The sequence below is a fragment of the Corvus brachyrhynchos genome, unplaced genomic scaffold (assembly GCF_000691975.1).
Source record: "Corvus brachyrhynchos isolate BGI_N302 unplaced genomic scaffold, ASM69197v1 scaffold229, whole genome shotgun sequence".
NCBI classification, from domain to species: domain Eukaryota; kingdom Metazoa; phylum Chordata; class Aves; order Passeriformes; family Corvidae; genus Corvus; species Corvus brachyrhynchos.
In genome coordinates, this window is record NW_008240042.1 from 122361 (window position 1) to 137153 (window position 14793).

The 14793-nt window shown below is 52.5% G+C and overlaps 2 protein-coding genes across 4 annotated transcripts in view; both read left to right on the forward strand.

Moving 5' to 3' along the window:
• Positions 1-8712, forward strand: part of IBSP (integrin binding sialoprotein) — a 12108-nt gene extending 3396 nt beyond the window's left edge. For 2 of the 3 annotated variants that reach the window (XM_017744278.1, XM_008641329.2), the window contains exons 2-7: positions 4924-4988; positions 5067-5117; positions 5250-5321; positions 5510-5563; positions 7520-7621; positions 7908-8712. In XM_017744278.1, the coding sequence (XP_017599767.1) occupies positions 4935-4988; positions 5067-5117; positions 5250-5321; positions 5510-5563; positions 7520-7621; positions 7908-8498 (924 nt within the window). In that variant the 5' untranslated portion in view covers positions 4924-4934 and the 3' untranslated portion in view covers positions 8499-8712. Of the gene's footprint in view, positions 1-6; positions 3825-4923; positions 4989-5066; positions 5118-5249; positions 5322-5509; positions 5564-7519; positions 7622-7907 lie in introns of those variants that run through there. The other variant, XM_017744277.1, reaches the window with a different exon arrangement.
• Positions 8713-10365: 1653 nt separating this feature from the next.
• Positions 10366-14793, forward strand: part of MEPE (matrix extracellular phosphoglycoprotein) — a 5686-nt gene continuing 1258 nt past the window's right edge. Inside the window, exons 1-4 of the mRNA XM_017744104.1 lie at positions 10366-11679; positions 13262-13315; positions 13455-13547; positions 13658-14790. Coding sequence (XP_017599593.1) covers positions 11620-11679; positions 13262-13315; positions 13455-13547; positions 13658-14790 — 1340 coding nt within the window. The 5' untranslated portion in view covers positions 10366-11619. The remainder of the gene's footprint in view (positions 11680-13261; positions 13316-13454; positions 13548-13657; positions 14791-14793) is intronic.

The window sequence follows — 14793 nt, forward strand, 5'->3', positions numbered from 1 at the left end:
TTTAATCCCAGATTCAGGGTTTTTCCCAGGTTAGAGCAGTGTGTGCAGCCCGGGAGGCAGGCAGCCATCACTAGTGCAGCACAGAAGCAGTGTGCCTCCGCTCCATCCAGATGCCTGATGGTCCAGGGACACTGGCTTAACTTTGCTTGAGAGCTCAGTTCCTAAGCTGCGTGTGCAGGCTGTTGGTTGATACTTCTGCAATGAACGCAGGCTGTCTTCCTGCTCTGCTCCTGAAAATAGGGCATTTTGGGGGGTTTATTTGGCTTTTTGTCCTGAGGATGTGGTTGAGAGCTCTCACATGTGGATGGAGGCAGAGAAAGGTGGGAGACCAGACCTGGTAACTTACTCTGGCTGATGAGGTGTTTCTTGCTCCTGAAAAAAAAGAAAAACAAACAAAAAACCTGAGGAGATCCAATGTACAGATATTGCTCAAACATGTGAGGGCCTGGGTGGTGGCGAGTCTGGGATTTGTGATAAAGCTGTGACCTTGCCTTGGTGATTTGCTGCGGTTTTTTCCCTGAGTTCAGGGTGCTTCAAAGTGCTCACATTACAGAGCTACTCCTGACCTGCATTTTGCCAGGAATGTAAATAGAATTTATTTCCTTTTCCTGACTTCTGCTCAAAGAAAAAGGAAAATCATACTAAACATTTAGTTGCAGAGGGCCAATATATAAAGATTGTGTACTGGTAATGGAGACTGACACATGGTGCATTTCAGATATTCTCCCCTCACACTTTTATCCTAAAATTGGATGTTGCCAAAAGAATAATGAGCTGTGTGTGCAGCTGATGCTGGTTTGCATTTGTGTTTGTGTTCTGAGAGGTAAGGGGAAAGAGAGGCATTCCTTATTCTCACACTGTTGCTCCCTCTTCTTGCTCATCACTTCTCTCCCCAGCTGGTGACCATGGCACACACACTCCTGTCCCTGACAGCATGTGGAGAGAGGTGGAGGCCAGGGCAAACTCAGCCTCAGGTGCCCCCTGTACATATTTTGGGGGTGCTCTGGGCACAGAGCTGCATAGCAGGTGTGCCCCTTTCCCTGGCTGCAGCAGCACCTTGGTCCCTTCCCCCCATGCTCAAAGTGTCCTTCTGGTTTTGTTTTCTTTACTTATTTTTGGCCCTGAGGTTTCCTTTCAGAATAGCTCCAGGGCGTGGAAATAGGATGGTGCAGCCTCAGCCCTGCAGTGCTCCCGGGCAGGACAGGAGCACTCTGCTCTGCTCATTTACTACCCTGCAAAAATAATAATTAAATTTGGACCTAGGAGCCATGTCAGCCTGTGCCAGACAGGGACACTCTGACCCTGAGGTCCTCAGGGGCTGAGGCAAGTACACCCAAACTGTACGAGGTGCCCTTGCTGGGTGCAAGCCCACCCAGCTGCAGAACTGAGCTGTGGCTGGCGGCCGGTGCAAACCCCGCCGGTCCAACCCCCCCCTTCCACTAGACCACGCTGGTCAAAGCCCCATCCCTTGGAAGCAGATAAGCTGTTCTGTGTTTTATTTCCAGCAAGGTGAGATCATTTTCATAAAGCTTTCAGAGCCTGCAATCACTTTTAATACCAGATTCCTTTCAGACAAAGGGGTGATCCCTCCAAGCCCTGCTGCCTTGGAGAGACAGAGTTCTTGCAAAAGCATTAAGAGACCAATGCTCCAAGCCTGTGATGTGATGCTTTTTAAAGTAATAATAAAAAATAAAATTAAAATGGAAATGTTTTGGATGTGCTTGCTGAGTTCCCTGCTGGTCTCCCGGCATGGTGCCGGTGAGGTTGCTGCTGCTGGTGGCCTTCCTGGGCAGCACCCACTCCAGGAGCTAAACATAGGTGCTGGCTGCACAAGGCACTTGGGCACACATTAATTATCCTGGTGCTTTTTAGGGATCTTGGGTGAAATATGTGTTTTTATAGTCAGTTTTCCATATGTTTTTTTTAAGCAGCCTGGAGCAGAAGCCCTTTAATTACATTAAAAATCGCCTCCCACCAGGACTCTCTGTTCCCAAGCCTTGGTGAAATTTTAAGCTCAAAGCTGGGCACATGCTCACTGCTTTCCTGGGCCAGGCAGCTTAGGACAGCAGGGGACAATGGGAAGCACGGCTGTCTCTGTCCTGAACCCCCTGTATCACCCCCAGCAGGGCAGGCCCTCCAGCTGCTCCAGCCCCATGGAGCTGGAGGGGACACAGGAATCTTCTCAATGCTCATCTCTCTCTTTATCAGAGGCTGCTGTGTTGGCACCAAAAAACTGCATGGCTGGGGTTTTTTTTTTCTTTTTTCTTTTTTCTTTTTTTTTTTGTGTGGGTTTTCCTGGCATGAGGCATTAGCTGAAAGCCACGGCCAGCTCCAGACCTCCCTTATAATTAGGACTCCTCACAGTGACACAATGGGCTTTGAAGCCCATGGAGCAGGGGCAGCTGTGCCCTGCAGCCCCAGGGTTGCACGGTGGGCATGTGGCATGGCCTGCTGCCAGGGCTGCTGGACCCTCGAGGGGCTATGGGGGGACCCCTCCCTCCCCAGAAACAAGTTATGTGTATAGTGTTCCAGCAATTATCAACTCCCCATCATGTACCTGTCAATGCTGGGCTCCCCTGCTTGAGGGTGAGGCTGTTTGTACGCCTAGTTTTGAGACACAACATTCGGGTCTTTCATGGCAAAGTGGATTTTTTTGTCCTAAATAACCTCAATTTTACCACTGGCTAGGCTGACCATTACAGACCTGCCTAAAGGCATTTATTTTTCAGCATCACTGTTCCCTTTCCTAGGGCTGTAGGTGCATCAGGTGGGATTTGCAGTTCTCCTCACCCCTGTGGGAAGCAAAGCTGCATTTGGTGAGGAGTCATTCTCTGAACTGCTGCAGCCCAGATGTGCAGGAGCTCAGGGGCCTTTGCTGAAGAGTGCAAGAAAAATCTGGGAAAGAGGCAGCAGAGGTGCACTGGAGAGCTGGGTGGCTGAAATCCAAGCAGGAAATGATAAATATAGGTAAAGGAGAAAAGACGTCCCTGCAGAGGTGGGTGTCGGGGCAGCATCCGCTTGCTGTATCCTGCCACCAAAGTCCCCAGTGAGATTTGAGCGGACGCATGGGTGGGGTTTTTTTCACTTTTCCCCCCACCCCAAGCAGTTATTCTGCTTTGCTGGGGACAAACACAGATTTTAACTGAGCAACGCCTGATTTTGGAGAGCAGGGGACTGGGCTGGCCCCTGTGTGGGTCTGGGTAGTTAGTGGGGCATTAGAAAAAAAGCAGACTTGCAGTTTGTAGCAACACTGTGGCAGAAATGGCTCCCAAAGGTGTCACCTGTATCTGAGTCCCCTTTTCTTTCCCTGCCTTTACCAAGGCTTCTGCAGGCATCCTGGAGAGGCATTTGTTTGGATTTAGCTTTCTTTTCAGTCTAATGGCTCTATCCAACTGGCTGTGGAGCCGGGCCTTTGAGGTTGGTCATTTTGTCTACTTGAAAAAACAGTGACAGAATTTCCCAAAAATGGAGGTGGACACCCCCCAGGAACAGATTTCCCAATATTTATTTTAATTAAAACCCAGAGTGTTATTATACCCTCGGCCTCCCGGCCGCTCATCTGAGGCCAGACCCTCAATTAAGCGGTGCAGTGCAAACCTTGCTGGGTTTGGCAGCAGCACGGGGCGCTATGTTTGTGCACCAAATCTGCCAGCGTTTAAGTTTTGGAGGGTTTTTGGTGCACTCTGGAGGGCCGGCGTCACTCCGGGCAGGGCGGTGACTGGCTTGGGGGGGGGGCAAAGCCAGACCTTATATCCCAGCAGGGCAGCAGCAGGAGGAAATCTGTGCCAGCTGACTCCGCGGGTAGCTCTCGGTGCTGGGGCAGGGTAAGCTTGCTGCTGCTCTTCCCAGCTGGGTTGTGCATTGCTGTCTGATTTTTGCAGGGAGATGGAGGGGCTCAGCTTGCTGGCAGGACAGGGTGCTGCTTTTATTCCTTGCCTGGGGCTGTGGCTTCATGAAGCGCTTGGGTGGAGGGGATGAGCATCCAGAGCCTTGCTGTGAGGTCAGGGAAGCTTGTGGCCGCTTGTTTTCTAGCCTGAGTTAAGCAAAAATAGGGAAACTTCAAGCACAGACAAATGTAATGACGACTCCTCACAAGCTCAGCTGATGTTGAGTTTAGGCAGAGGAAGGGTAGGAAAAAGGAAGGTCAGTGGGCCTGGCTGAGCTCGGGAGGATGCTGGGAGCATCCCTCCCTGGGGGAAGGCTGAGGTGCTGCTGGAAGGTTTGGGTGTGCTCCTTGCTCCTTGATGGAGGAGGGCAGGCTGTGTTTTGGTGCTTCGGGTCTGCAGCTCAGACCTGCCCAGAGGCAAGTCCCTTCCAAGTGTGCCTGTGGGGGGCTCTTTGCATTGGTGCCTTGCCACTGTTATTTTTGCCAATGGCAGGCTGTAGAAGCCAATTATTTCCATTATTTGTTTGCTCGTTTGTTTTTCCTCAGTGAGGTTAAAACTGTCTGTGGTGTGATTCCCAGGAGCACTGCTCCCTGGGCAGAGCCTGAGCAGGTCTTGGAGCTGTGGGAGGGCGGCCACCGTGGGCAGTGCTCCCAGCTGCTCCTGTCACATCTCCAGTGGGGCTTGGCTTTCTCCCCTCCCTCAAAGGCAATGGGGAAGCAGGAGTGAGTAGTCCTGCTCCAGGAAAGGATGAGTCCACTACATGGTGAAACTTGCTTTTCTGGTATTTTGTGGCTTCTAGAACAAACAACATATATTCATGGAAATTGAGGCTGATCTTTAAAAAAAAAAAAAAGGAGAAAAAGAAAAGAAGGAATTGGGTCTATGGAGGGGTTGGGTGACTGCACCAAGAAGTGGCTGGAGGTCAGCCTTTCTTCTCCTCGCTCAGCCACATGGACACAGACATGTGGATGGTTTGGAGTAGTGTCGGTGCTTTCTAGCTGAAAAGCAAGCCCTCGACGTGTTTTGCTGTTCCTAGAGAAAGCAGCCATGAGGAGTGTCCTGGTCTTTGTCTGCCTGGTGGGGATGGCCTGTGCCTTCTCGGTGAGTGCCAGGTGAGGGGGGACCCCCCGGCCTCCCCGGGGCTGGTGTGGGGCTTGTACCAACCCACCTTTTCCCCAGGTCAAGAGCTGGCTGCGGCAACCCAAGCTGGACGGCTCGGAAGAGAACGCGGTAGGGTCTCCTCCACCCTGCGTGCCCCGTCCCACACGAGCCTGGTCTTGAGGGAGGGCCCATTTTGGTGGCTCCTGTACCCAGGTCCAGGTCCCCAGACTGATGGGATTTTCCCCCTCCTTCTTCCGGTAGGTTTTCAAGAGCCGGCACCGGCATTACCTGTACAGATACATCTACGTGTATCCCCCGCAGCGACGGTACCAGGTGGGTGCTTCTGAGGGGTTGCTGCTGCTTTGCCGCCCTCCAAATGCAGAGATTTTGGCCCAAATGAGATGGGGGCACAGTCTGTGCCCTGTTTGCACTGGCCCATGGGCCTGAGCACAGAACATTGTACTCATGACACCACTGGAAACCCACCCACCTGCCTCCAACTTGGTTTTCCCTCTTCTTAGGGCAGTGACTCATCCGAGGAAGAGGGGGATGGCTCAGAGGAGGAGGAAGGGGGGGTGAGTATGGCAAACCAGCAGCCTGCAAAACAAATACGGGAATTTGGGAACTTTGGTTTTGTAGTCTCTGCTCATCAGCATTTGTGGTCACTGACCGCCCACAGCCTTGCACTCTGGATACAACTGGATTTTCTACTCTGGGGCTTGTTTTATTACTTTTTTGTCAATTTTTTCCTTTTTCTTTCCTTTTTCTTCCTGGGCGGGGGTTGCACCAAACAACTCTGAGACAAACTCTCTGGGTTTCCATTTTCAGTGGCTCATAAAGGAGCAGGACCGGTCAAAGAACAGAAGCAAGGAGGTTCATACAAGGAAGAAGGTGCTGTTAGGGACTCCTCTTACCTTCCTCTTTCAGGATCTGTTGCCCTTACAGCACTGAGAAAATTTCTACGGAAAATCCTGTTAAGCTCTGCATGTGTGTCTGTGGAGTGACACAAACTGATGCTATATTGGGAAAGACACATTTTTTACCAGTCAGATGATAAAGCTGCTCCTGTCTGCTGGATCAGTATGAGCTTGGGCACCTCTGTAGTTGTGAGAGTCACCCAGGTCCAAAATTAAATGCAAGGGGTTACAAAAGTCTTTTGTGTCTCCTCAGGCTACAAATGCTCAAAAATTATCCAGTGGTCTCAGGCACACAGGAACTTTGAAATAAGGATCAGGTATGCTTGGAAACCTGTGTATCAGACCTAATCAAGTCTTTTATTTTTTTCTTTTTCAAAAGTTATTTAATGAAAACCTGGGATTCTGGTTTTAAATTCCCCTTTGGAGACCAATCCAGGGTTGGGATACAGTATGGGGTGGCCCCTGTGCCAACCCTGGCACCTCCCTGCAATTTGCCCCATTTTGCCTGTTCCTCTCCCCTACCACTGCAATCTCTAGGGATAAATTTGAGTAGTGGGATGGGCAGCAGAAGGTGGAATTTCATTTCTCAGGAAGAAATTAAGTGATATGCAGGAATGTAGCCGCTGTTTGGGTCTGCCCTTTTCGTTTGGAGAGCACCAGAGCAGTGGCTGTTCCTAGGCAGGGATGTGCCTTCACTGTCAGCGTGGTCAGCAAGAGGAATCATGCTGAAAGGCCCCAAGGTCAGTTATAGGTATGTAAAGAGCACTGCTATAGTGGCTGCTGGATGGGGAGCATCGCTCCCACTGGCACAGCTAGCTGCACAGTGCAATTTGATGTCTCTCCTGTTGGAGAGAAGAGCAGCCTGGGTTTTCTCTGCCATCAGGTGCACCTGTCAGTATTCCAAGGTCTGAGGTGGCCCAAAATGCCAGGGTAGGTGTCCTTGGTCTTGGCGTGTGAGTGGTGGGGATTGCCCAAGGCGGTGATGACACTGACCTCACATCTCCCTGCCATGGCTGGGCTCATTTGCTGGTAGCAACATGTTCCTCCTCCCAGGCTGGGCACTGGGTGAACTGCCCCACCAGTTCCTCAGTGGCTGCTCCAGGCTCTGTTTGCATTTGGTTTATTCCTCACCTTTTTATAGCCAGGCATCCCACTGAGAGCCCTGCTGTGCTGCTGATCTCTGGGGCCAAGCATTGCTGATGGCTGATTGCTGGTGGAGTTTGGGCTCACGCCTGCCTTTGAGCCATCACACTCTCACTGACCATCCACACATGATGTGCAGCGTGCCCACATGTAGTGTGCCTGTGGCTTTCTTTGTTTACTGGAAACTGGGAGAGGTAACTTCAGAAGAAAACCTTTACATGCTTTGCAAAGCAAAACGCAGAGCCAGAATGGGAACACCCAGCTCCAGCCACCACCACTTAATTGCATGGCTCCAGCTGCGCTGCTGCAGCTTCTCCATTTCAGCCTGGAACAAGACCTGTGGGAAAGCAGGGAACTCGGAGCAATGCCCAAATGCTGTGTGTGGATGCTGCGTACCCCTCTCGTTGCTGGGAGGCCTGCGCTCCACTCCAGCTGCTGACCCTCTGCCCTGTTCTGTCCCTGTCCCTGCAGGAGCCATTTCATGCTGGCACCAAGGCCGCTGGACACCCCGCCAGAGCAGCCCCTGGGGACTGCCAGGGTGCACTGGGAGGAGACGTCACATCCCCCCAGCAGGTGTGGCTTGGGGACCTCCCATGGGGAGGGCTCTGTTCACTGCATATTTGCTTGCACCCGTTGGGATGCCCTGCACCCTGTTTCTGCTTGGGGAGCTGCTGTGGAAATACCCACAGCTGGACCAGGCTCTGGGCATTAACTTGGGGTTGGAAGGGGTACCCCAAAAAGAGAGTCCTGCCATGCAAGGTGTGGGGGGATGCTCAGCTGTGCCCATACCTGCCCCTTGCCACATGGAGGTGCAGCCTCCTGACACCCCAGTAATGCTGTGCTGTCTTCCCTCTGCCAGGGCAAGGGCTGCCAAGAGACCCTGAAAGGGATCAGGCAGAGGACTGCCAGCAAGGGGGAAGACTCTGAAAATGAAGACAGTGATGAGAATGAGGAGGAAGAGGAGGAAGAGGAGGAAGAAGAAGTAGATGAGAACGAGAATGGTGTCAATGGCACAAGCACCAATACCACAGAGGGTATTGGACCTCATGGCAATGGCACTGCAGTGGCTGAGGAGGGCACTGGTGAAGCTGAGGAAGCGGAGGAAGAGGAGGAGGAGGAAGAAGAAGAGGAAGAGGAGGAGGAGGAGGAAACCGAAGCCACCACCATCACCAGCACTACCAATGAAGATGGTCTGACCCAGGCGACAACTATGGTTGATGGGGGACCCACAGATGCCACCACAGATGCTACCACAGCTGGGGAGCTGTGGGAGTATGATGTGACGGCCAGGGACTACGGCCGGGGGGACGAGGGCACCACGGAGGGTGGGTACGAGGAACAGGATGGGTATGCACGCGGGGACAGCTACCGGGCCTACGAGGATGAGTACGGCTACTACAAAGGGCACGGATACGATGTGTATGGCCAGGATTACTACTACAGCCAGTGAGCAGGGGGGCAGCCCTGGTGCTGTTCCTGCCTGCCCCAGCCCACTCAGGAGGGTGCATCCAAAGGCTCCCTGCAGCCACTGCATGCCAGAGGAGACGCCAGGCAGCTTGCCATGTGCGCTGGCTCTGTTCCAGGCTTTTTTATTTTGTATCTTGCAAAGTGAAATGAAATGAAATGAAATGAAATGAAATGAAATGAAATGAAGCAACTGAACTGAGCCTGCTGGTGACAAAAGGTTTGCTGCCAAATTTGCTGGGGTCAGTGGGGCAGCACAGCACTTGGTGAGGGGCTGAGGGGCTACAGTTGTCCATGATGCTTAGGGCTGAATCTTATTATTCCAGCTCAGATGCACATGAAAGGAGGGAGGAACACCAAGGCTAACTTGGAAAGCCTCTGTAGAGTCCCCTCTGAAAAATGAAAGGGTGCTCTTAGGGACACTGCTGTGGGATTACAGACATGTTTTATGTAGAGTTGATGTGAATTTCCAATACTTGAGCAATGATAATTTTACCACATCTTCCATTCCTTGGTAACATGCCTCCCATGGCCTGACCACACACCAGGCAATGTTAATAAGGGTAAAAACACTAATTTCTTTTTCTGGGCATCACTAGCTATAGACGCACACCCCTGTAATGAGGGCTTTGCTTCTTCATCCCTGCACCAGGCAAGTGGGTAGAAGGCTGGGCAACTTGGATGTGTGTCTTGAACACCAGAACTGCAGCCCAAAATGTCCCTGTCACACAGCCTCATTCCCAGAACAAGGTAGGGCTGTCACAGTGACAGTGGTGCAGCTACTTCCCTCCTACATCAGTGATGGGGATGCCTGGCTGGGAGTCCTCAAGATCCCTGCTCAGGGTCACTCCTCAACTGGAGTGTGTCCCTGGCCAACTGGAGATCTGCATTACGGATAGGGATGGAATAAATCCCACTGGGTTCCAGACAGATGCCACCATTTGGGAATAGTGATGCCCATTATGCACAGTTTATGGCAGGTACTGTGCTGCTCTTGCAGTCCTAGGAAGGGAAGCTGAGTTCAGCTCCTGCTGTAGGTCCAACTGCAGAACTAGTCTATTCTCACAACAGCAAGTTGCTGGCCATTGTACAAAACTGCTTCCGTGTGCCAAAGCCAGGCTGCAGTTGCTGGAGAGGCAGGAGGTGCTGCCTGCAGCATAGGCACCCATGGAGACAAATCCCTATGGTGGCACTGGGGAGCCCTGCATGCGCTCATGGCTGGTGGGGGGACGCAAGTCTCCCATCATCCACATCCCCGGGGGGTGCCCAGAGACGTCAGGGAAGCAGCATGGACAAAGGGCCCTGGAACTGCCAGGGGCTGGGTCCCGCTCCCACAGGGCGTGTAGCCCAGTCCCATGTGCGTCAGCCCCCCAGGCACCTGGCAAAAGCTCTCCTCCAGGAGCCAAGGCACATGGGCTGACTGCCCTGTGCGGTGGCATCTGACTGCCGCTCCCTGGCCAGTGGGCAAGCGTCAGTTTCCTGCTGGCTCTGGGATTTGCTCCTGCTCAAGGCTGGATGCTGATGGTTTAAGCGTTTCTGGTGATAATGCAGCAGTCGTGCCAGCTCCTGGGGTTTGGGTTAGAACAGAGTGGGGAGTGGGATGGCAGCTGCTGTCACCACCACCACAGTGAGTGCCTGAGCCAGACTGGCCGCAGCAGTGGGAACCCTTCTTGGCAAGGGCATAGGTGATCAGCAATGACACCAAAACTAGAGGTGGTGGGGAGGAGGGTTTGTACATCATGCACACCTCTGTAGCGCTTCTTTGTCATGAAGTTGGGCTCAAAGGGACCTGTGCAAGCAGTGCATGGAAAAATAGATTTTTTTTCTTTTTTGCCACTCTGCACTTGCATAGGTTTAGCTCGGAGGGGTTGAGGTTGAAACCCAAAAAGCAAGTGTCAGAAGACACAGCATGGTGGTGGCTCTCAGCTTGGCCAATACTGCCCTTCTGTGCCAAAGGGCCAGAACCAGGCCTGGCTCTGGATATTGCCCTTCCCTTTCTGCAGCCCTGCCGGCTTTCCCATGTTGGTCACAGTGAGCAAGCCAAGACCCACTGCACACCCTCTTATCAATAACCAAGCTGGACATGTGCCACACTAAGATCTGCGCTAATCATCGAGCAATTTTGCCTTCAGAACAGATATTTATAAACTGTGCTTTCTGTTTATCCAGCCAGGTGGAACATTTGATAGCTGTCTTTCACCACAAACACATTTTTAGCTGGAAATTACTCCCCCTGGTTATCTGCGGGTGCTGCCAGAGCTGCCAAATGTCCTTGGGCAGGAGCTGATTGGCTCTCCGCACCCGGGGCCAACTTTAAATTTCAGCAAAGTGGGCACAGGCTCCACGGTCTGCCACTGGGACCTGCCTCCGACGGGGAAAGGTAATCTTCTTACCTAGCTTCCTGCCCTGTCTCTTTCTAACCCTTCAGCTCTGCTACCCCTGAGCAGGCATTCTCCTGCTTTCACTCTAGGTAAGCCACAATGTGGATGGAGACATCCCGATCCTTGGCTGTGCACATCTCTTGAGCTTACATTGCTTTGTAGTGCTGATCCTTGTGCATGAATGTCCTTCTGGTGCTTCCTGTAGAAATGCTGGTATGGCTGAAAATAGTCTCTGGGATGCACCTGCAAGCCCAAGCCAGGGAGGTTGGGTGAAATGAGAATTATTGCCCAATGGAGCTATTGCCTCCTGCCATTTATCAGTGCTGTAAAAGCCTGCCACTTTCTTAATTTGGATTTATGAATGGCTTAGCTTGTAGAAACTTTGGGGGATCATTAATTGCAAATATCCACCCAAGCTGCTTTGACAGAAAGAGTTAGGAATCTTTAATAGCTGGTGTCAGAGTGCCCACTCGGAGCTGCTGGCCGTGCCCTACACACATGGTAAGAGAGCATTGGCCTTGCTGCGAGGCATGCAGACAGGCAAGACAATGCCAAGGGCCACCGCAAAGCCTGGGAAAAGCTGGGGTCACTGGAGCATACCGCCATGGGAGCTTTGGGATAGTGGGAACTTTGAGGTTGCTGCTGACCAGGACTATTGAGGACCACACGTCCCAGGAAGACAAACTCCAGTGATGCTTCACTTTGTGCCTCCAGGAGCAGACCAAGATGCAAATATCCCTCGTCTGCCTGTGCCTGTGCCTGCTCAGCACAGCCCTCGCCACACCTGTAAGTATGGCTTTTCCTGGACTCCTAACATGCTGCTGGAAGCGTGAGGCATACTACCTGGTGCATCCCTGCATGCTTTCAACAACTATGGGTTGTAGTTGTGTACACCACCTCTGTTGTTTGGGAAGGGGATTAAGGTCAACAGCAGAGATGAGCCCAGCAGGAAAAATATATATTAGCACTGAGGTGGCTGAGCATGTCCCTTCAGTTTAGCAATCAGGGCATTGCACAAGAGCCTGTCTGGGCAGCTGTACCTCTTCTCCTGGATTTCTGTGGATCTGGGCTCTGCCCAGTGCTTTTGGCCTGGGAACAGGCTGAGCCAAGCCACAGGAAAAGAGGTGCGGGAAGGATGCTCATCTTACCTGTGTGGGTAACAGTGGTCAGAGAGGCACCCTCAATTATTTTCCAGCTCTCCTAATGTGAAATTTTGAGAGATTTAACTAAAAAATAGGCAAACTAACATGAATATAATAGCAGCCATTTTTGTCCTGCATAACTGTTGCTCAGCGTACTAAATACACAGGTGGAGTGAAAGTCTGCTCCTAGAAAAGGCTTGCTTTTTTGTCAGGGTAAGGAGGAGGGAAATCCCATTTCCCTGAGGGATGGGCCTCTCCCAAATCCCATTTCCCTGAGGGATAGGCCCCTCCCACGTGTCTTCTACCCCCCAGAGCAAGCTCTCACAACCCAGTCTGTAGCGGGGCAGCCCAGGGGAAGGCAATAAATCAGCACAGATTTGCTTTTCAGATAGGGGCACAGAAGAGAGTTAATACTATGCTGTGTAACCAGAGCTGTAATTTGACCTTTGGTACTGTTCACAAACAATGGAACAACCTACGAATATTCCATACTTTGGGGTGTGTTTCTGACCCTTCAGCTGAGCTTGGGATGTTTCAGTGATTAATTTTGCTGAAATCAAAAAGGACTTCCCTCCATGGGGCCATCTCTCGCTATGGCACATAGGGAATGCCTGAAGTGGCTTTGTGGGGCTCACAGGATGCTCCCACCAGCAGGTCCCCCAATCCTGAGGGATACATTGGCCAATACCCTCCAAAAGATGCCAGGATAATCAGGGAGAGCTGGAAGCCTGCAAGCATGTACAGAAACCTGGCTGTGCGGGCACAGATGTTGCTGCTCAGTTGCCCACTAAATACTGGGAAACACCACCAGTTAACCAGCTCTGGATTCCCATCACAGGCAGATCCAAGCAGTTAGTTGAAGCATTCTGGTGTGAGCAATGGTGCTGTGTATTAAAAATGCTCTGCAGTAAAATACTCTGCAGCAGACTCCAGGAAAAGGTTATTTGCAGACCAAAAATACCCTATGAAAACTAGCATGCAATACAATCATGCTGCAGCAAAATTCACAATACTTTTCAGACCCTGGAAATGGGGTTTTGACCTTTCCTACTATGGCTATCTTTAAGTCAGCACCCCAGGTAGTGCCTGCAAATGTATTGGCTTATCAGTGCAGTTTTCCCACCCTTCCCTGACCACTGGGTGGCCAGCAGTGGACACTGGCAGCTGCCTGGATTCTGGGGCAGTGTTTGATGCCTCAGCTCTTGCATGTGTTTTGCTGCCCACAGGTGCCACCACCGCTTCCTGGGGGAGCTTCTGGGAACTGTGTGGGACAGCACCGGGTAGGTATCCCTCTGCCACATCCTGGGGCCTCAGTGGGTACCAGTGGGACCCTACTGCAGTGCCAGGCACAGACAGAGGAACTCTTGCCAATGCATTTCATAAGAAAATTGTGGCTTTCGTTTTTTTCTTCCCCACCAGATACTTCTGAAAGGATGCAACGCCAAGCATGGCTTCTACATTTTCAAATACGTCTACTCATTCTCAACACGGAGGAACCAGACACAGATAAAGGTGAGGATGTGGCCAGGGGACACTGTGGGACCCTGGCCTGGCTGCAGTGCTCCCAGCAGCCATCCATCACCAGGGCTGTCCCTGACCTCTCCATTGTGTGTACTGCACAGAAAGAAGAGGCTGACCACCAGAGTATCATCCCCAGCCGCCGGTTGGATGAGGACAATGCCAGGCGGGAGCCACCAGAGGCCAGGACAGCCCCAGAACACAGTGACAACAGCAGCACTGAAGTAATTGAGTATGGGATTGTCCTCAAGGCTGAAAACCACAGCACCCCGGGCATTGGCAGGGACGGTCCCAGTCCTCATCCTGGCACTGGCATGCGAGCACGTGGCAGTGGTGGTGGCACAGGTCCCACCCTGTCCAGCTCAGAGGGCAGTGGCGATCTGGATTTGGTGGTGGAAGTTGATGGCAGTGTTCCCATTCTTCCTCAGGGTGAACGCCCCAGTCAGGCTGTGGTGGGGAACAGGTCCAGTGTCAAGAGTGAGGACAAGGGTGATGGTGACCCCAGAGTGGTTCCAGCGGAGGGCGCCATGCCTACCGGGAGGGGGAGGGCCCCTGCCACAAGAGTGGCAGGGGATGAGGGCAGCGGGGAGGCCACTGTTTCTGGCCAAGGGCAGGAGGGTGTCAGGCGAGGTACAGGGACAGGAGGCATCGCTTTGTTCTCTGTCACTGAGAAGACTGAGGATGTCCAAGTGGATACCGCTGGTGTGGATGAATATGCTTACATCCCTGACTCGGACAGTGTCACCATCACCCGTGGGAGCCTGGGCAGCACAGACGGGGCAACCAGCTTCACCCAGGTCTCTCCCGACAAAAATGACGAAGTCAACATCTTCATTGGGAGGGCCAAAATCCACGTGGGGGAGCAGGAAACTACCCTGGCCGGTGCCACAGTGGGTAACGAGGATGACGGCATCCCGTCTGAGGGAACCAGCAGCCCCCTGCCCAGGCTGGGCGTCACTGCGACACCCAGTGGTGGTGACGATGACAGCATCCCTGCTCACAGCCAGCCTGAACGACCGGCCACCACAGCCACCCCAACCCGTGGGGACAGTGTCACCAGCAGCCCCAGGGATGGCCATCTTACTGGAGAGGATGAGAAAGGTGCCACCACCATGGGTGTTGATGGAGGACTGGTAACCCCTGTCCCCTGGAGAGTCACTAGTGGTGACATTACCAGCCCCACAGTGTCCAGCATCCGTAGGAAAGACGATGATGAGGTGGGAGGAGAGGGGCAGAGGTT